General features: G+C 28.5%; 2 protein-coding genes and 1 long non-coding RNA gene across 3 annotated transcripts; all 3 read right to left on the bottom strand.

The window, feature by feature from the left end:
* Positions 1-3,368: 3,368 nt before the first annotated feature.
* LOC131632132 (probable mitochondrial adenine nucleotide transporter BTL3) lies at positions 3,369-6,595 on the bottom strand. Its single transcript, XM_058902907.1, has 4 exons — positions 5,909-6,595; positions 5,435-5,738; positions 4,542-5,009; positions 3,369-4,060 (listed from the first exon to the last, which is right to left on the bottom strand). Exons 1-4 carry the CDS (start codon positions 6,352-6,354, stop codon positions 3,986-3,988), a joined length of 1,293 nt encoding a protein of 430 aa, XP_058758890.1. The 5' UTR covers positions 6,355-6,595; the 3' UTR covers positions 3,369-3,985.
* Positions 6,596-8,207: 1,612 nt separating this feature from the next.
* LOC131632103 (ras-related protein RABH1e) lies at positions 8,208-11,631 on the bottom strand. Its single transcript, XM_058902874.1, has 6 exons — positions 11,395-11,631; positions 10,751-10,821; positions 10,371-10,459; positions 9,840-9,951; positions 9,112-9,202; positions 8,208-8,900 (listed from the first exon to the last, which is right to left on the bottom strand). The coding sequence occupies exons 1-6, from the start codon at positions 11,509-11,511 to the stop codon at positions 8,757-8,759; spliced, it is 624 nt and encodes a 207-aa protein (XP_058758857.1). The 5' UTR covers positions 11,512-11,631; the 3' UTR covers positions 8,208-8,756.
* An 8,289-nt stretch (positions 11,632-19,920) lies between these two features.
* Positions 19,921-22,000, bottom strand: LOC131632111 (uncharacterized). The gene is made up of 3 exons (XR_009292906.1): positions 21,321-22,000; positions 20,685-20,859; positions 19,921-20,561 (listed from the first exon to the last, which is right to left on the bottom strand). It is a non-coding gene; the product is annotated as an uncharacterized LOC131632111 (long non-coding RNA).
* Positions 22,001-22,854: the final 854 nt, after the last annotated feature.

The raw sequence follows: 22,854 nt of genomic DNA, 5'->3' as shown, positions 1-22,854 counted from the left end.
AAAGGTGCAGAGTCAAAGTATAGAACTAATAGAAGAATAAAAAACTACTTATAAAAATCATTTATTGAAATATGTGACACTATAAATATCTTTTTTTATAGAAGAGTAGTAGATTATAGATTTTATTTTATTGTTAAACTATTTTAGTTGTAAAATCTCATTCTATTATTATAAATTGCATAAATAAAAAGATAAATTTGATAAAATAAATATAATGAATTTTATTGAACACCATCTAATTGTCACTCCCTCTCGCAACAATATTTTTTATATTAGTGACTTTAAGTCATGTATCCAAGGACCATTTGACTCACACACTTGTAACATGTTACCTCGTTCTTTGGCTGACTTGAGAGTCAAAATGTTAATCTTTTTGCATGTACTTTAATTATCAGTGGAGAACCATCTCATTAGCATCAGAAGTGTCGTCACAATGTTCTTCATCAATAGACCAATCATTTTCTTTTCTAATACGAAATAATGACTCCGTCTGGGAAAATCGTCTTTTGAATCTCTGAAATCTCCTGTGTTGCCTTAGTGTAACTACTTTCAGTTGCTACTATGAGCAATTGTAACTTCTTTATGATATTTTATCAATGACTAATTCAGAATCAACTATTGGCCTGAAAGCCACCAAAGTCTAATCATCACTTGAGATCAAGATAACATTATAACAATTCTTTCTTCGTAATGATCTTCCTCTCCAGCAAGATCCATAATTTTCAACAACAATTTCTTTGCACCAGCCACTAATTCCTCAATCTCCGCTCCAAGCAAGGACTGTATGTAAAAAAACGTTTGCTCCATGAAACTCGTTTTCCTCCACCACATTTAGTTACATTGGCAACATGTTTAATTTCCCCAATGCCCACTCTTTTTACTTCACTATATGCTTCGACTCCTCCCTTTCATGTTTTAGTTCCCCCTCCATGACACTTCTTCTAACACTCTCAAGCCCCGCTCGATGTTCTTAACACGAACATTTTTTTGATGGGTACCTTCAACCTTCTACAACAACAAAACTCACAACTTATCCGCATAAAAGAAAGCTAGGAAAATATTTCCAATGAAACTTAAACACATATCAAAGTTTTGCAACGCGACTAACCTATAGTAGTTCTAGCGAACACGTCAATTGACAAAGATTCCCAATCGTCTGGAGTCAAAGAACAATAAAGGAGGTCACTGTCTCCCCATTGCCACAATCCTTCCCCTTCGCGTGACTTTGGCGGTGGAAAGAGTAGTAACACACCACCTATTGGCCATCTAAAGGAGTACATTATTAACATGTTCACTAAAGAAGCCTTGAAGGTTGGTGGAGCAAATGATAAGTTAAAATGTTGGATCTTTGAGAAAATGTTGGATAAGTTAAAATGTTGTATCCTTAAATGTTTCTTGTGTGCAAGATGGCTAACAATCTTCTTCATTTATTCTTATCCGTGTTGTATAACTACCTTGTGTCCCTATGGTAGTGTAACTCTTGGGTTTGGATAGTTTGTTTATTTTATTCATGAGTTGTCAAGTTTACTTAAACTAATGTTTATGAGTTGAAATGAATTCTATTTTGATGAGACAATGAAGTTGTGTTTCTTAATTATTCAATTTGCACTGCTACTAATCATAATTTGAGGAAGATGTTTTATGCAGAAAAAATGTGACACTCTTTTTGAGAAATACTTACTTTGATGATTTTATAAATTATATGTTGGGATTTAGGGTGTTACAACACTCATCCTACGGGGAGTATTATGAAAATTTCACAAACATCGAGTATGAATTTGTCATCATCATAAAAAGGAAGATCGTGAAGTCAAGCTTCTAGATTGAATAATATTTTAGGAAGGAAAAAATTGATCATGCTCAAGGTTGAAGAAATCCCAAATTGTCATAAGATGATCTTGATCAAGATATGTGGAATAATCTAAGGTACAAATATGCAATTCATAACTTATAAGCTTTAGGTGCTCAAACATGTTCATCTAAATCATTCCTAATGTGTTTGCATCAATCCTTTTCAATATACATATTTTAACTTAGCAAAATTTCTAAAATTTCATTGAAGAAATCGATTGACATGAGGCAACAATCGATTGTTCAATGTCTCTGTCAAACACATTTTAAAAATCACCATTACAAACAATCGATTGTCATCCTTCAACAATCAATTTTTCATTCCAAATTTTTCACTTTTTGCCTTAGGCAATTGATTGACAATCCCTCAGCAATCGATTGTCACTTTTAAATTTTTCATATTTTTGAACGTTGAAGCTATAGCAATCGATTGACATGGTAGGGAAATCGATTGTCATATGTAGAAAATTGAAAAATTCTGAAACTCTTAAAAACCTTTTCATTTGCACATGTTCATCATACTTTTTCCAAATCATTGCAAGTTGATCGCGAACATTTCTTTAAACATTGCCATTGTTTCTAGAGGTATCTTTTACACTATAAATATTAGAATTTTTTTATTGTTAAAATGACCTCTTTCATTCAAATTTTCATAATAATTCTTCTGCATAGTTTTCAAACTCTTGAAAACTTTTCTACATAACTTTTTGGGTTAATAGTAATTCTCCCCCTGTAATATTAGCGAATTTTGCTTTTCCCCCCTCCCTACCTTTAGGCAACGGTTTTTTCAAAAAAACCGTTGCCAAAACCTGCTTTTGGCAACAGTAGGGGGGTAAACCGAAACACGCTCATATTACAGGGGGTAAACTACTATTAACCCTAACTTTTTCATATCAAATATAAGTTTTTTGAACACTTAGAGCTTATTATTCTGAATTGTTATATTGAAAGGGAAGACAATTTTTAGAATTTTATTGTATATCAAAATTCTCCTGTACTCAAACTCTAATTTGTTATTGTATATCAAATTTTGTTAGTTTAAGGGACAAATTAGAGTTTATAATATATTTTTTGAAAGACAAATTGTTAGTGGTTAATTTTGTTTACTTGAAAGACAAATTGTTAGTGTTTACTTGAAAGACATTGAATTTGTTTAGGGGACAAATTAGAGTTTATAATATATTTTTTAATGATAAATTGTTTAGTTAATTTGGTCACTTTATTAGGGATTGAGCCAATTACCCCCATTTTTTTTCATGATCAAATTAATTAAGGTGTTTAAACTAATTTAACTACCTCTCTCACACCAAATTGATGTGTCCCTAGAGATGAAACTAATTAAGGAGTTGTTAACTTAAGAATATCAAATTAATTAAGGTAATCAAAGTGTTCATCACTAAAGTTGTCTACATAAATAGATAAATACTTAATTGAAATTATTGAACAAATCTCAAGTCTCGCATTGATTTGAAATAAAAAATTGAAATAGTTTATATAGAGTGACAATTATACGCGGGAGAGAGGGGATGGAGTACTTGTTTTTAAAAATTAAATTATGAAATCATTTTACTTGAACATTTTTTAAAAGTTGTTTTTTTTCAAAAGAAACCTGTCAAACAAGCTAAGAGCTGTGTTTGAATAAAAAATATATCATTGAGGTAAAAGTCATATTCATATTTCATAACATGAATTGTAATTTGTAAACTCATATCAGCCAAACATCCAAAGCTACCAACATAAAAAAGAATCAAAAAGACTTCAAGATGTTTTCCTAGAGGTGTGGCCTAGAGGTGTGACTTAGACACTCAAGGAGTATTGTGAACAAGGTGCAGAGTTCAATTTCTACTACTAACAGATTTTCCTATCCTAATAAACTAATCGTTAACATTTGTCTAGAAAAAAAAAACAAAGTTTCATTTCATGATCTTTTCATGGAGTCTCTTATTCATCAAAGCATTGTCAGCTGCATAATCCAACGGACCTTCACATTGAGTATGTCAAACTGTTATAAAATGTGTGAATAATCAGCCAAATCTCTCAGGTCCATGATGTCGACACATGTATGGAGAAAACTCTCATCTTCAATGATCAAACTATATTTGTTGTTGTTTGAATTGCTTGTATGATAATCTATCTAAGTTGATTCTACTTTGAGAACTATCTTCATGAACTCGTATACAAAGTAACTAATAGCAGCAGACGGTAACACCTGAAAATCACAAAATTGAAAGAACACATTTAAACATGAGTTTAATTTTGATATTCGATCCATTATCAGGGAAAAGTTTTATATTGTCGACGAATTATGGCTAATCACTTGTGTGATTTTAAAAGCAGTTACAATTACAGTATAAAGCATTTTGGATTGCATAGATAATCAGCCCTGGGAATTTCATAGGTATTGTTATCATTCATACTCAAGAACACAGTTTTACATGGCTGTTATTTGCATGGATCCCGATTCACTGTGGTAATGGAATCACACATTTGATGCGGTCACATAATCTAGACCATCAGGTCAAAAATGGATGAACCATGCTCCAACTTTGATAAAAAAAGGCCCAAAATGCAAAGTCGAAACATAAATTATCAAATTTTGATGACGGTTCAGATAGGCAACTACATGAAATTTAATGTACAACTTGCGGCATAGAACAAAGTATTTATATATTCAAGAAAAGATATTATACCTGCAATAAGCTGGGAGTTAATCCTGCATAGAGAGCAGGAACACCTCCTTGCTCAACAATCTTGACACAAGTTGCCAGGGCGTTCAACCTAGTAGCCTGAACTTGCAATTGAAGCTGTCTCCTTACAACTTCAAAGGGATATGTAGCAGCTTCAGCACAACAACCAGCAATAGCACCATATAATAAAGTTCTAACGGTGCCCAATTCCAGTTGTTCCAAAGCATTCAACTCCTGACCCTCTTCTTTCATATATTGGATTCTTTTCATTCCCTCGGGCGAATGTAGATATGCAGACTTTAAAATATCGTAAACACCATAGTAGACAGCACCTGAAGGTGCCATGCTGATAATGGAGGGTACTAAACCTTTGTAAAGAGAAAAGAAGCCCTCCGTTTTGATCATATGACGGAAGACACCGATTACACCTCCCAATGCTTCACCACCAGGTGCTACCATAACTGTCCTTATCTGAAAGAAACCACTCTTAGAATGCAACTACAAATTTTATGTATTCCAAGTATATGGACCATCAACGGCGTCTTTGGTATTCAAATAAAATCTTAAAGACGGGCTTTTTATAATAAAACATGACGCAAATTTCAAGGTTATGGTTATTTAACAATGATTATGCTACAATCAAGGAGCATCCTCGAGAAATATAAATATCAGAGTCACGAACACAAAATGATGACTTAAGACGTGCTTACAACTTCTAACAGTCTATAGAGCAAATGTTTCACGGAGTAATCAATCCTAGCAATTGATTGGAGAATTACACGGTATATAAATCAATTTCCATCATATCATACATGTCATAGCATCATAATCCAAAAAAAACTTAAACACATATCAAGAAAAAAAAGTAGTATCGAAGTCTACGAATTTGAACTCACCGTGTCCATGGGCAAGCAGAGCAAAGTAGCTGTAATCCCTGCAGCAGCACCAGCAACAAATCTCTCAAAATTTGTGGACTCTTCATTCCCCAACATTCTCACCAGCTTATTCTTATATGTATCATAGGCATAAAAATTTATAGCCTTAAAAGGCGCTGTCCGAAGAATATTCACAAAATTTCCTTTCCAAAAACCTTTCAACCCTTGAGAAACCGCAATTGTCTGAATGAGCTCAACAAGATTTTTCTGTTCTCCCCGAACAATGTATTCAAGCTTAAGTCTCTCAAGCGGCGCAACAAAAGTCCTGAAAAACCAACACAAGAACCTTTTCCATAAAACATATGATTAAGGTAAAAATATTTAAAACTAACAGAGTCCATTATGATTTTAATAGCAGAATCAATGTTGTGACCAACTATAACAGTGTAGGTAGTCAAATTGAAAAGAAAAAACAATTATTTAAGAAGTGAAAACCTTGAGACCATGGCGGAAAAAGCACCAGCCCAGAGATGTTTGGTCATGTTAACAGCACCGGATCCGTTAACCCGAATACTCTCCTTCTCCTCCTCCTTCTCTTGATACACATCTTGTTCCACTTTTTTCTGGTGTTGGTCTGAAACTTCATTGGATTCTCGAGTGTATCTATGACTATGATCTGCGTTGGTTCCGTTTATTGACAGACTCAAGGACGAGAAAAAACAACTGCCACCATTAATGCCACCTTCCAGCCGCAGAAACTCGGTACCGACCCTTTTTCTGATACCCCAAGAAAAACATGAAACAGTGGCTGAATTGGATGAAGAAGAAGAAGATTGAATTAAGGTAATGAAGGATGTTGGACGGGTTGTAGTGTCGAGGAAAAGACCACCTGGGAAGAACGAATCTGAGGGTTTGTTGTTTTGTTTGATCAAGTGGGACATTGTTTTTGTTTGTTTTTGTTTTTACTTATGAAAATTGATCTGGTTTTGAGTTTTTGACGTTTTGGTTGGAATGTGTGAGAAGTTGAGAAAGGAATGAAATGCGATTTGGGTGTTGAATTGAAGGTACACTCTTATTTTATTTGATGATTCATAGTTTCCACCGTCCCAAACTGCATTGTGTTTGCTTTGCTGACGGAGGTTGGCGTAACATGCTTCTTTATTTAAATAATCACTTATTTTTAAGCACTATTTTAAAATGCAATAAAGTTTTATTTGGCTTTCCACTTTTGCCTTTTGTGGTTTGTAGTTTCTTTATTAGCACTTTGGATCCTCTCCTTCAATATTCTCTCATTCCCTCTCCTTCCTCTCTATCTCTCTCTTAATCTTATTCTCTCTTTTGATTATTTTATGCTTTTTAATAATGAGTGAGAGTAAAATTAAGAGAGATAGAGAGGAAGGAGAGGGAAGGAGAGAATATTGAAGGAGAGGATCCAAGTCCCTTTATTAGTAGTAGTCCTTTCGACTTTTCCATTTTTAATCTAATTTTTTCGTTTTTAAATGATTCTCTCTGCCTTAGCTTTTAGCTTTTTGTGACTACTAGTGTTGTGCAATTCTGATGCTGCGTGTGCGTGGGTCACAATCACATGAGTATGATTCGCATCTCAAGCGTGTCGTTAAAATACTTTCTCTTTTATTGTTGGAGTCGCGGAAATACTAAGTAGAGGAATTTTTGTTGTCTCGGTCGCCTCCAAGTAGTAAAATCTTTGGTTTGTGGGCTTATAAGTTAGGTTGCCGACTATGACGTGCAACTTAAATTTTGTATCCTAGTTAACAAAACATACATAGATTAAAGATTTAGTTCATATACCCCCAGATAGTAAATTAAAATTTAGTGTTTTTTTTTTTAATTTTTTAAATTTATAAAATTTGACAAAATATAAATTTTATATTAAAATTTATTATTCAACTTAATTATGCATAAACTTAAATTATTTTAAATTCAATTCAGTTTTAATCAAAATCACTTTTACAAAAATCAATAATTCAAAATAAATTTTTTCACCACATAATCAAACATATACAAGGTAGAATGATTGTGATTCACAAACCACCATTTAACTCGAAAATTAAAGTTATATGTAAGGTAGAATAAACAAATATTTTCGCTTGTGGGTGCGGATCCTCTAACTTTCATTTCTCTATCTTTCTAACTTTCTCTCTATCTCTCTTGATTAACTATCTCTTACATATTTTTCTCTCCAAAATCAATACAAATATTTTTTTTATTTCATCCACATTTTGCCTAAAATTATTCTAACTTTTCCCTCCAAAAAGTTAGAAAATCCTTTTACCTTGTTTGTGGAGAAAATTGCCCCCCTCTCGGTAGGTGTGTGTTAAAGGACTTGGGTCCTATCACATCATTCATGATATTATTCACGCAAAATAAAAACAAAATTCCTATCCTTTTCACTTCTTGTTGTTTCCACCAACTGTTCTCGTTAAACTAGTTTGATTCTCAAGTATGGCCCTACCCTGGTTCAAACATTCCTTTTCATCTAAACTCAACAAACACAATATAAATTCCAATTTTAGCAAAGCAACACCGTGCTCTGATTATTTTTCTTCTTCTTTGATTGATAGACATTCTAATTGTGATTGAGTTCATTTGAGTTTACTGAGTTAATGTATATTTTAAATGTTTACAAAGATAATGCCATTTTATTCCAGAGCTTATTAAAAGTAGTTGCAATAACTTTTCAAATAATACACTTGCATGATGCAAAAATGAGGTTGATCAATAAATTTGGATATAATCAAGCTGAAAATAAGACATATTATTGAAATAAAAAAAAAAACTGTTAGTTTTAAGCTTAACAAAATATAATCTGATTTCCCGACACAGGCACACAGCTCATTTTATAGATTTGCTTGGTTCAGATTAGTTGATTTTCAAGTTAGCACCAAAAATCCAAAAATCCTCGATCATCCCTACAAAGTATGCAACTTTGCTTTTCATGTGATCGCGAGTGTCCTAAAGTAAAAGGGGTCTGTTGGAGGGTTATATATTTCTGGCCTTGCACTTGCACATGCATTCAATCATTCATTATGAAATATTTGAAAAAAAAAGAAGATAACATACACCTGAGACAGAATTTAGAGGGCTTGTTTATTACCTGTATTCTTACATCCAGGGACTAATTGCATAACAAATGAAAAAATAACTATCAAACTTTTTTTGTCACGCATCAAAACATTACCACAGTTTGTCCCATGCACCAATTAACTGACGATCACTGATGTGAAAGCATGCTTTCCTCTAGCTTCACATAACATTTAAGAGGTCATTCCCAGTATTATGCTCAGTGAATTGTATATATCCTAATTCATAGGAGAATCTCCTCTTAACATGCACAACCTCCTCCTTGCTGCTCTGTATTGGATGAATTCACTGTGGGTTTTAAATTTACGTCAACCATGTCTTCCTGTTTTGTAGAAGAAAGAGTCTCCATCCCTGGCAAGGCAGAAGCTATCTTCCGAAACAAAGGCTGCAATTTTGCATTGACAGATAACAATGAGGAAACAAGAATTAACATGGAAAAAAATGCACTTAGTTGGTCATGAATTTGAAGTTAATAATATCAGCATTTTGCACATTGATATTATAGATCACGTGCAGCCTAGATAGTTGAGAAGCATGCTCTAATAAACCAAAAACACTAGATCAAGTAACAACTATGAAAGTTCATTAGTTTTCACCTTGATATTGAAGCCTGCTTTTGCACTAGTTTCTATAAACATGATTCCAAACTCTTTGGACTTGGTATCTCCTTCCTCTATAGAAACTTGCCTGTTAAGTAACAATGCGAACATGTAAGAAATAATTAGACTGTAACATTGCAACACTTGAAACTTCAAAGGCAAACACAAAGTGCAAGCTACCTGGTAATATAAAATTAGATGGTAACATCATAATGCTAATAACTATTAATACATATTTCACACCCTAAAAAAATTTACATTTCAGTATCTGAAATTATATTTAATCTACCAGACATTTGCTATGCTAGATTACAAAGAAACTCCATTATTGTAGATATTAACTTGAGTGCAAATATGTTTTTGATATGATAGATAATAATATAAAGTAGTCTTAGTAGGATCCTCTATATTTTGAGTGTTGTTTAATCAATGTATTATAATACCAAGTTGATTATGATTAACCTTCATTGATGAAATTAATGAATTAATTAATTGAATTGGTTATATTAGGCACTCCACTGCAAGACACCAATTCTATCATATCAAAACTATAAAGAACATGGTAAAATATTAACAATTTCTTTACCAAATATTTGAGCAAATAAACCAGATGCATTGAAACATAATATGAAAAATCTCATATGCTATTCAACAAAAACTAAACCATATCCAGTCAGAAAACTGGGTGTAAGTATATAAACTGAACTCGGTAACTCAGCACTCACCTTTTCTCGACAAGATCAGTTTTATTTCCAACCAAGACAATGATGACATCGCTGCCTCGTTCTTGACGCACCTCCTCAACCCACTTGTTAGTGTTCAGAAATGATTGCCTGTCTACATTAGAACAGCTTACTTAGGGGTAATAACTATAAATTGAAGTTAAATATACTGTTATTTATCTGAAAAATGAGCATTGTACTGGCTGAATAACTTCCAGATCCAAATACGGAAATAGTTCAGATATAAAGAAGTCGTAGGAGAACAGACGTATGCTTGAATGCTGCAGGCACACACATCCAGGGAGGGAGGGAGGGAGATGTTCTCATGAGTCATGAAAACAAATTGTGTTTCTAGAAAATATTAGAGCAGTCACTCTCACTCAAAACACCAACAAATTGAAGAATGCGTTCATTTGATACAAAATCCTTTTCCCCAAATAACACCAGTCTTGGAATTCCAGATCAAGAGAAAATCAGTAAAGATAAAAAAAAAACATCATGCTAAATAGATAATGAAAATAACATTAAACTTACTAGCTACATCATATACAATAACTGCAACAGAAGAATCTCTTATGTAGCTCGGAATGAGACTTCTAAATCTTTCTTGCCCTGCAGTATCCCTGGAAATTAAATATACTAAGATCAGATATAGTAAAAAGAAAAGATGAAACAAAAAATACCTATACAGCTACGACACATGTAGTAATGTGCACTCTTAAACAACTTCTGAAAAATTCACACATATATAAATAGATTTCAAGTTCAAATCCCGTTAGGTGCTAACAACTCCTATGCTGGATTGGTCTCTCTCGAATTAGTCGGTTCTAGGGCCGGATACAGAGCTCTTAAAAAAAAACTATATAAATAAACTGAGCTTCTACATATATGATTTGAAAAGGAACTTATCTTACCAAAGCTGCAAACGAACAGTTCTATCTTCAAGGTACATTGTTTTTGACAAAAAGTCAATACCGATAGTAGCCTGAAATTATATGATCAAAAACTTCGTAAGCAACCGAGCAACATGGAAAAGAAAAATGCGAATGTTGAAATGAAAATCAATAAAGAAAGTGTGAATGCTAATAAAAATGACAAGCATTATAAGGTGTTTGAAATTTAACAAGCCTCTTGAAAATCAACACAGCTATAATAATCAAGACCTTGAAAATAACTTATCAACCGAATTTTAAGCTCTTCTACACATTCAAGAGTTTCACATACTCAAATCACGGATCCCTGATTCCCAAATGTTCAAAGTAATAATGAATTTTTAAAAAAGCTGGCGGAATGAAAATTTAGGGATCAGTTTAATCATCCAAAGTTCTAATTAATCACTGTGATCATTGATCAAAATCATACTAATTCATATTAATTCACGTGATAGTAATAACATACACATATATTAACGCATATCGTAAACGTCATTGTCTGTGATATAAATAACAAATCAACATAAAATCAACGCATTCAATTCCAGTTTGATTTCACCGTATAAACCATACCAAAATCAAAATCGCGATAGCGAATGAACGAATGAAAAGGAGGAACATGGAACCTGATAGGTGGTGTCGAATTTGTCGTACATGAAACGGGTAATGATGCTGGTTTTACCAACGGATTGATCGCCTAAGAAAACGAGTTTGTATTTGGCGAGAGGTGAAACCGTCGCCATGTATGAGAAATGGTTTGTTCTCGATCAATGAAATTTGAGATCTGAATGAATCTCTGAAAAATGTGTTACGAATAGGGAAACAAAAGAGAAAGAGACGAAATGAAAGATGACGAGAAAATACACGCCATTTCCGACTGAGTCGTATTTATATATTGGAGCCGAAACCGCTAACCACGTTGAGTACTACCGCATCATGCCAACTTTTTTTATTACCCTTTTCGCCCCCCATCTTTCTTTAATTGTTCTTTTAATCCTTACTTAATTGAAAGTTTGTTTATTTTAATTTTTTTTAAATGATTTTTATAATGTTATATATTTTTATGTAAATTTTTTTCATAAAAGTTTAAAATAAAAATTTGATTTGAATAATTATTTAAAAAAATATTATTTTAAGTATTTTATTGAATTTACTTTTTAATATTAAAATTTTAAAAACTCTTTAATTTTGAAGCTATTTCAAATAGTTTTTCATAAAAATCATCTTTGAGATATAATTTTTTTTTAAAAATTATGATTTCAAATGTATTTTTATCATATTTATGTTAGAGGATGTCAAAATTAATTTTTTCAATTTTTAAATAACGAATATAAAAAACTTGTAATATTTAAAAACAACGTTTTTATAAAAATTATTTTTAAATATTAAAAAAAATTAAAAATCTAAAACAAACAGTATTTGCTGATTTGTTTGAATCAGTTTAGAGTAAAATAAATGAGAAAAAAATAGGAGATGATCTTGTAAGCTTGGAAATTCTAATTAAGGGAAAGTGAAAGCAAACTACGTTGAGAAAATGGTAAGTGTTAAAGAGCATTTATTGACAAGTTTTAAGAGGAACACACACCTTGACAAAAGTAGTTTCGACTAGCGTGATAAGCAATTGTTTAGAAGAATCTCAAGAAGAGATCCATAAGATTAGGAACACTCTCATCCAAACATGTCCAAAATCTTCAAAAGGGGTTTTCGACATAAATGATTGATTTCGACAAGGTCACCAGGTGTATAGGAATTAGTATATTTTTAAGTCTAAGATTCAGTTTTGAAGGAATGTCTCGACAAGTGCTAAATTAAATTCTCTTGAAGGCAGTTGAGAAGTTCGAAGCAATTACTAGCACAAATACTTGGTTCTTAGGTAGTTATATCCTTGAAGATTGTCCTTATTGAATTATTAAATACTAGTTTTTTCTCTGTGTTATCTCACGTTTCATTTTTCTTCTATTGTGCAGTTGTTATTTATACGTTGTTGTTCACAGATGAATTTTTTCCTTTTCATTTTGTTGAATTTCCCTTTTTTATATTATGTTTTTTTATAATAATAACATACTTATTTCAGTTCTTATTTATAATATATAATAGTAATGAAGTTTTTTTATTATACTATTAATAATAATAACAATAAAGTATGTTTATGTTATGAATAATTTATGTTATAAATAAAGATTTTAAGTCTAATATTATTTGTCTAATCATTTTAACATTTTAACATTTTTTTATCTATTTATAATTATAGAAATTATTTTATTATCAAGATTAGATAATGGTTTGATTTGCGTTGAAGATCTATAGTTCAACTAATGTGTGTTGTTGTTTATTGTTATAGTATAGTTTATGAATAAACAAGTTTTTATTTGGAGAAATTTACTCAATACTATTGTTATTTAGAATTATTTTTATTAAGTACAAATAAAATAATTATAAGGTTAAAAAGGTAATTTGATTTTAAAATCTTTCCCCTCCCCTTGTGAACCAAACGTACATGTTGTTAAAAATCACTCTCCTTTTAAAATCTCCTCCCAATTGAGGTGTAACACACAGAATAGTTTGATTATCTGGTGGATGAATGTAATATGTATCTAGTGCAAGATTTGGATTTGAAGAAGAATTCATGCCATTGTTGTTTGGATTGTTGTTGTTTCTACTTCTCGCCATTGAAGAGATACAAGGCTGAGTTGGTCGAAACCAAGCTATGATGCCATAACAACAAATCTATTGTTCATGATAAGTTAGTGAAGAATGAATGAATGGAAAATTTAGTTAGAATTGGAACATTACAAGCTTTTATATATATATATATATATATATATATATATATATATATATATATATATATATATATATATATATATATATATATATATATATATATACTAGTAAAGGACCCGTGCGTTCGCACGGGTCACGCAAAGTCGATATAAATAATAAATAAATATATAAAAATGATTAATAAATATATATATAAAAGATACGCAAATTAAAAAGAAAAAAACATTTGAAATTATATTTGTCATATAAATATTAATTTAATCTAGTTAGAAATATAAACTTTAGTAAGAAAAATAAATAAAATAATTAAGTAGTCATTTACCCGTGCGTTCGCACGCCTCATACAATATCGTTACAAATTTACCATGAGTATCTACCCGTGCGTTCGCACGGATTGCACAATGTTATATATTTTTCAAGTACATCAAATATTAGTAGCAATTTTTTTAGTATAAATGTTAACATTTTATCATAAAAAATTACTAACATTTTTTTATTTCTGAAATTTTTTATACTTTAATAGTATCTTTAATTATAATATATTACATATATTTTTAAAAACAACATAAAAAATAAATAATATTTATAGATAAAACTATATCAAGGGCAAATATTGTATAAAAATTATCTTTTAATTATATCAGTAGACCCTAAAATGGCGGCTCGTGCACCCGCCATAAAATGGCGGGTTGGGTTGGGATTTTGGGCCCACTATCCACTAAAGCCCGCCCCGCCAAAAACCGCCGCCCATCAATGCTCGTCCCGCCAAAACCCGTCTTCCGCCAAAGTCCGCCTTGCCGATTCGTTCAACATATCCCGCCTTAAGTCCGCCTTTTTTAGTTAATTCAAATAATTCTAATCCTTGATGGTTTAATTTATACATTTATTTATAAATATATGCAACATTTTTTTAAGTAAAATTTGTTAAAGAGATGTTTTATAAAAAATTATTTTAAAAAATAAGTGAAAAATTTAATTAAAAGGTAATCAAAATTTAAGTGAAAATATAATTTATTTTAAAATTTTTGTGGAATTTTATTTTCAATATTAATAAAAGGATATCATCCACTATTCACAATTACAATTTTATATTCACATTATAACAGGTAAGCATTTTTTTTTACTGATACTATAATTAATAACTTTTTTTTTTTACTTTTGTTAGACATGTAGAAACCTGTACTAAAAACGTGTATTTACTTATATTTGATATATTATCTATCACTTCTCTTTAAATAGAATGGATAAAAAAAAGATCATATTAATTTATTAAAACATTAAAATTTTGTAATTAATGCAATTAATTACATGCGAATACCAATTAAAATTAATATTTGATAGGTTTAGTAAAGTAATATATACTAATTACCATAAAAAATATTTATTTTATAAAAGAAAAAACAAAACGGTAAGAAATAGAATGTTTATGAATGAATTATAGCTCTATTATATTATGTTCCTCATGCTTGACTAATTCCAAACATAATGCATAATTATATCTACCTTTTAAGATTTTATCGTGTCAATTTAAAGAAACCGAAGATTCAGAATCACATGATACAACAAAATCAACAAAATACAATGAGTAATTAAATTCATAGCAATCACAACCACAACCTGTGTCCAGAGTAAAATCAGCAATAATACTACCAACACTCTTTTGTAAAAAAAAATCAGCACTCCAAACATACATCACTGGAAAAATATGAAGAGTTTGCATTGTATAAAGAAAGAGTTAATATTGCATTGGTAATAGTTTCAAAGAAGAATAATAAGTGTATAAAGAAAGGAAAAGTTGAAATAATCATTATTTTTCCTTGTGCTTTGGTAAATGAAAATTTTTATTTAATCAGTAATAAAGCAATGAGAGTATAGCCGCCCATGCATACATTGGAATGTGCAGATTTTTTGAAAAAATCTTTCCACGTGAATAGTGAATGAGTATAATAGTTATAATTGAGAGTATTAACCAATGACTAATTATTACAACAATTATTCTAGGATAGTAGTTATTACTCTGATTGATTTTTATTTGTAAGTATTTAAAACACTCAATGACTATTAATAAATAAATATAGTATAAATAAATGATTTTTATCATTATAAATAATAAATAAATATATAGTATAATGATGGTTAAGAAAGTATATAAAAGATATATAAATTAAGTAATCTCGACCCCTCAAAAATGTATAGTTTAGTTCAAAAATAAATAAAATAATTAAATAGCCATCTACCCGTGTGTTCGTAAGGGTCGCACAAACTAAAATATTTTGTCGCCCCGTTAGAACATATGATCTATAATATCTGTTCAATTTAAGTAAATATTTTGTCGGCCCGTTAGAAAAAAAGGTTCGGCCCGTCGGACATGCTTTTAATTTTAAAATTCTTATGTATTATAAATTTATGGATTCTATTGATATTATATAATTTTATGTTCATATATTAAATAAATATTTAATGATATGTTTTAAATATGAGAATGAATTTAATTACATTTCTAATTTTTTAATTAAAAAATATTTAAAAAAGTAGTAACCATCACTGTTGTGTAAGAACTATAAATTAAAGTTAATAAATGATGATTTAATTAAAATATTTAGGGTTTAGGATTCAAAATAAAATATATCATAAATATTAAATTTTTGATTTTAAAAATTCCAAAAATTAAATATTAATAATAGTAATAAAAAATAGATATTAAACTTGGGGCTTGTGATTTAATATTTTTTAATAGTAATTTATTGGATAATTATTATCTATTTAAATTCGAAACTTAAAACAATCGTGTGAAAATAATGAAGATCTTTTATAAAATGATGATTAGAAAATAAAACATACTATAATTTATAATAACGGATTACATTTAAAAAAAGACAATTATTCAAACTAAAATTAAATTTTGAGATATTTAAGAATATTACAATGCATAATTAACTATATTAATTATTAATTAATTAGAATAAAACAACTGTCCTGTCACTTTATCATGGAGGAGATTCTTCCACCTTGTAACAAAATAACAACTTTGAAACATTAAGAATAAAAGCTTTAGCTCCTTTTTATTTTTATTAACTAACAAAAAGGGATGGGAGTTGGAGATGGAGTTTAACTTCGATGTGTAAGGGATCAACATTAGAATGAATATAGTCGACTAAAATTTTTATTTAATCAGTAATAAAGCAATAAGAGTATAGCCGCCCATGCATACATTGGAATGTGCAGATTTTTTGAAAAAATCTTTCCACGTGAATAGTGAATGAGTATAATAGTTATAATTGAGAGTATTACCCAATGACTAATTATTACAACAATTATTCTAGGATAGTAGTTATTACTCTGATTGATTTTTAAATACAATAAATACACCATTTCTATATATATAAGTAAATATTTTGTCGGCCCGTTAAATATTAGTAATAAAAATTAGATATTAAAGTTGATTATTATTTACTTACAATATTGATATTAACCGTGTATCATTACTATTATCATATTTTAATTCACAATATCGATATTGATAGCATATCGTTATTATTTATTATACTTTATTAATAGTGTATCAATTGAAATTTTTAATATCCTTTATTATACTTTAATTGTATCTTTAATTATAATTAATATATTACATATATTTTTAAAAAGAACATAAAAAAATAAATAATATTTATAGATAAAACTATATCAAGTATAAATTTTGTATTAAACTTTTTTTAATTAATCAATTTTAATTATATATATATATATATATATATATATATATATATAATGAAAATAAAATGAAGATTATAAGTTATGAAAATAAACAAATGAGAATATAGGACATAAAATAGTTGTTTAAATAAATAAATAAATAAATGTATTAATAATGATAATTAAAATTATTATATTAGTGTTAATATTTTTAGGCTAGAAGAAAATATTTTAAATTATCGTGATAATTAAAATTATTATATTAGTGTTAATATTTTTAGGCTAGAAGAAAATATTTTAACTTATCGTGATAATTTAAATGACTCAAAAATTAATATTTTATCCTTTTATTCTATTTTAAAGAAAAAATAACTTTGGTTATTCATTAATATAAACAAATTTTACTACATATATTATTTATAATATTATTTTATCTATATTACTCTTCGTTAATTTATTGATTGTTTTTTCAATGTCATCTCATTTAATTAAAACAAATATTTATTTTATTTTTAGTATAAATACTACTAATTTATATAAATCATGAATGAGATTCCTTATAATTTCTAATAATGCAATGTTATATAAATACATTTAACAATATAAATTAATGTTAATATGTGAATTAAAGTAAAGATCACGTATAAATTACAAAAATATCTTTAAAATCAATACATTTATAAATATCGATTATTTTCTCATTTAATTAATTTGATTAAAATTATATATTTATTTTATTAATGATTTACTATTCTTATATGCTATAGTAACTCAGAAGTGATTAAACATATGATCTATAATATTGTTCAATTTAAGTATATATTTTGTCGACCCGTTAGAAAAATAGGTTCAGCCCGTCGGCACGCCTATAATTTAGGATTTAGGGTTTAAAATAAAATATATCATAAATATAAAATATATTCAAATTAAACATAATATTGATTTATCCTATTGCATTCTTAAAATTTAAGACCACTATAAATACAATAAATACACCATTTCTATATATATAAGTAAATATTTTGTCGGGCCGTTAAATATTAGTAATAAAAAATAGATATTAAAGTTGATTATTATTTACTCACAATATTGATATTAACCGTGTATCATTACTATTATCATATTTTAATTCATAATATCGATATTGATAGCATATCGTTATTATTTATTATACTTTATTAATAGTGTATCAATTGAAATTTTTAATATCCTTTATTATACTTTAGTTGTATCTTTAATTATAATTAATATATTACATATATTTTTAAAAAGAACATAAAAAAATAAAATAATATTTATAGATAAAACTATATCAAGTATAAATTTTGTATTAAATTTTTTTTAATTATATATATATATATATATATATATATATATATATATATATATATATATATATATATATATATAATGAAAATAAAATAAAGATTATAAGTTATGAAAATATAAACAAATTTTACTACATATGTTATTTATAATATTATTTTATCTATATTACTCTTCGTTAATTTATTGATTGTTTTTTCAATGTCATCTCATTTAATTAAAACAGATATTTATTTTATTTTTAGTATAAATACTACTAATTTATATAAATCATGAATGAGATTCCTTATAATTTCTAATAATACAATGTTATATAAATACATTTAACAATATAAATTAATGTTAATATGTGAATTAAAGTAAAGATCACATATAAACTACAAAAATATCTTTAAAATCAATACATTTATAAATATCGATTATTTTCTCATTTAATTAATTTGATTAAAATTATATATTTATTTTATTAATGATTTACTATTCTTATATTTTATTTTATATGTTATTTGTTTACTATAGTTTGAGTTTTAATTATATATAAATTGAAATAAATCTTTTAAAATATCGAAGTTTCTAATTTTCTATATAAATGTCATTTTTATATATGTCATTAATTAATTTGATAAATATTAAAATTTATATATATTAAATTTATACATATAATTTTTTTTCGAACATTAAATACAATTATTTTTATTTGGAATACGTTCCTAATGTTAATTTTAGAAGCGAAGACGAAACGCTTCTTTGATATGTGATACTTTTTATGCACACCTAATTAATAGTGAATCAAAACAATTATAAGAATAACTAATATATCAATTCAAAACGGTTCTTTGAAATACATTCCTAAAGTTAATTTCGTAAGCAAGTACAATTACTATATATCTTTTCCCATAAAATAGAGGAATAGGGGGAAAAAATAGAGGAATAGGATAATAATAACAAATATGGACATGAAATATGTTGTTTTATGGATTGTTATAATAATAATAAAAGGAACAAATTATTCTTCATTTATTAGATATTTATCATTTATCTATTTTTTTAATTAAAAAAGATTTCAAAAATATAAGAATAAATAATATAATGGTTCCAAATTCAAATAATTCAGTGGTTCCAAATTATGCAGAGCTCACTGTCTAATTAACAAATCTCCTTTCATATTCAATTTAATTTTTTTATTTTTTTATTTTTTTTTTATTTATAAAATGGTAAAAATAAATAATATAATGATTACAAACATGTAGCATGTTTAATTGATTAGGTAAGAAAAATTAATTTTAAATGTATATTTGAAATCTGCCACGTGATATTTATTTTGCGTGTGATATGCGGTAGCTCTTCATCTACTTTTTAGAAATTGTAAATTTATCATTTGGGTTATATGCTAGTAACAATTGATTACACGGTTTCAACTATTGTTATAATTTTAATTATAATACTTTACACTGTTTTAACTTTTGGATTATATTAAGAAATATAACATATTTCATGTTATTAAATCAAAATGATAATTTGGTCATAGTTAATTTGATTTTATAAGCAATTTGTATAATGGTAAAAATATGTGTATGAAGATAAAAAAAAAAAAAGAGGAAGTAATCACAGATAAATAAATATTTAAAAACATGACATCTGTTTAACAATAGACTTAATCACCTAGAACCAACTCCACCAGTACCAATAACAGCAACATAATCACCCGAACGCATTTCCTCCGCATGAGCCATAGCATGATAAGCAGTAAAAGCAAGGTATCCTAAAATTGCAGACTCCTATATGGCATTGAGCTTGGTAATATAGCCAGTGCATTTGCACACAACACATTATTAAGCAAGTCCTCCCATACTATACACAACATTTGTGAGGGATGTGAAACTCTTCAATGGTGAGAGGTTTGATAGGTTCCCAATAAACAGCTCCATGTATGTAAGATGGCAATCCACCACCGCCACCAACAACGGCTTCCGAGTGAAATGAAACAGTACTGGAAAGTTAAACGTTGAATAAATCACAAAAATAAAGTCAATGCTCATAATCAATCTTTCTAAATCAAATTAGTATTGAAATTTAAAACTATAGAGTGAAGAAGTAATAATGATAAGTAGACCATATTCAACCCTTGTTCTGCATAAAATCTTCTGGAAGCATCTCTGCAAATCATTCTTCTTGATAAATCCTTAGCAGAAGATGAAAAGGAACAGAAGAGGAGATACTTAGTAAAAGGAACTCCTCTTCATCCTCTTCTACAATATCATCGGATAAATACAAAGACTTGTATCTATCTGGAAATAAAAGTAAAAAAATAGTCAATAAGTACAGAAGCCATAATGCCATAATGTAATAGAAGTGCTCTCTAGGAAAAATACAACAGATTCTAACATTTAAAAACAATTGGGAGAAAATTGACAATGATTGCATCTGGAATAACCAAAACATACAAACAAATACACATGCATAAAATCCCAGTAGTAAAAAAACACACCACAAATAAAACAAAGCAATATAAACACAATCAACACTTCAACATATAAAATAAATGCTTCAATTTGATAACAAACAACAAATGGAACCATAGCCCATGACATCCGGAAAAAAAGAATGTACTGATGTTGTTTTTGAATATATTTTTTTCAAAAATTCATTTGTATTTCGGTGTAAACCAAACAAAGCATAACATAACAGCCTGGTTTGTAAAAATTGAAGCAAAAAATGAAAATCGAATGAATGAAGTGAAGAAGATAACCTTGATTAAGGATAGGGGAGAGGTATGAGAGGATGCTGTAGATAGTTTCATCTGAGGCGATGGTGGTTCAACGATTGGGAAGATAACCTTGAAAGTCTCTCTGAACTCAAACCTAAAACAATAACAAAATCACACAAAAATCAGAAACAGAATCACATTAAAAACTCGATGAATTGAACTTTAACTGATGCAAAAAAAGCAGATCCAACAATTTTCAGCACCGAATCATACACATTTCAGATTCTAATGTGTTTGGATATTGAATTGAATGGCACAGAGCTATAGATAGTTTCATCTGAAGAAGAACCCTAAAATACACAAATATCACAAAGAATCCTAAAATACACAAATATCACAAAGAACCCTAAAATAACTATTAACTTTGGAATCCATCACCACCAACAAAATCGGCTCTGCACACATGTTGCTGAGAAATGTTGGAATATTGATGAGTGAGGGAAATGATATATGTAAGGGTTTAGGACTGTTTGAATTAATATAGATGATGAAGAAGATTGGATCGTTGAACTTAGCCGCCTCATTAGATGTGGATATCGGCAAGCATGCTTCATTGGAAAGTGAAAAATATTGATTAGGCGTGTTTGGGAAGAAGAAAATCAGGATGTTAATAAATGAAAAGGTAGGGTGTGGGATTCTATGAAGAACGTTAACCAATTGTGTCGTTTAAGATGGCAAAATATCATTAATGGGAAGTTAAAAAATAATTAAAATTAATAATCCCGTAATGACTGATTTAGCCCTAAAATGAAAGTAATCGATGGATTAATATGGGATTAGAATGTAATTAACAGAGGCTTTACTTTTCTTAGTATAGTATTGATATATATATATATATATATATATATATATATATATATATATATATATATATATATATATATATATATATATATATATATATATATATATATATATATATATATATATATATATAAAAGAGAAGTAGGGCCAAACAATAAGAAGAGATGACTTATACAAGGGAAATGGATGACCCATTGAGCAAGTTACATGAATGGCTCATACTATTGTTATTGATCGTTGCAGATGCATCACATCCTCTAAAGAATTGTTGCCTTCTTTAACCGGGCTTCCACTCCTTTAAAAAAAAGAATAATAAGCCATTACATTCCAACATCCTATAAAAGTGGTAATAAGATGTGATTTGGTGTATGTTAATAAATTACATCTTAAGTTGTATAGAAACTAATCTTATTTATATTGATACTTCATTTTCATAGTTTTAGGATAAAAAGGAAACTACATAAATAATTGAATGTAAATAACCACGTATAGTATTGTGAGCCACACCACATTTCACCAATTGTTTCGCACTTTGTATGGCTTAAGGGGGACATATGATGGCCCAGAACCTTCATATCAACCAGATATGGATGTTGCTATGTTAAGGTTAAAAATGTTACTAATTTATATATAGGTTTGTACCATTTCAGCAAATGCTTCCATATGCACTACTCATTACTGACAATGAAAGCCTTTAATTTCAAATGTTTCA

The sequence above is a fragment of the Vicia villosa genome, unplaced genomic scaffold (genome assembly GCF_029867415.1).
Source record: "Vicia villosa cultivar HV-30 ecotype Madison, WI unplaced genomic scaffold, Vvil1.0 ctg.000910F_1_1, whole genome shotgun sequence".
Classification (NCBI taxonomy): domain Eukaryota; kingdom Viridiplantae; phylum Streptophyta; class Magnoliopsida; order Fabales; family Fabaceae; genus Vicia; species Vicia villosa.
Note: the sequence above shows the minus strand (reverse complement) of the source record. Positions and strands in the feature narration are given on the sequence as shown.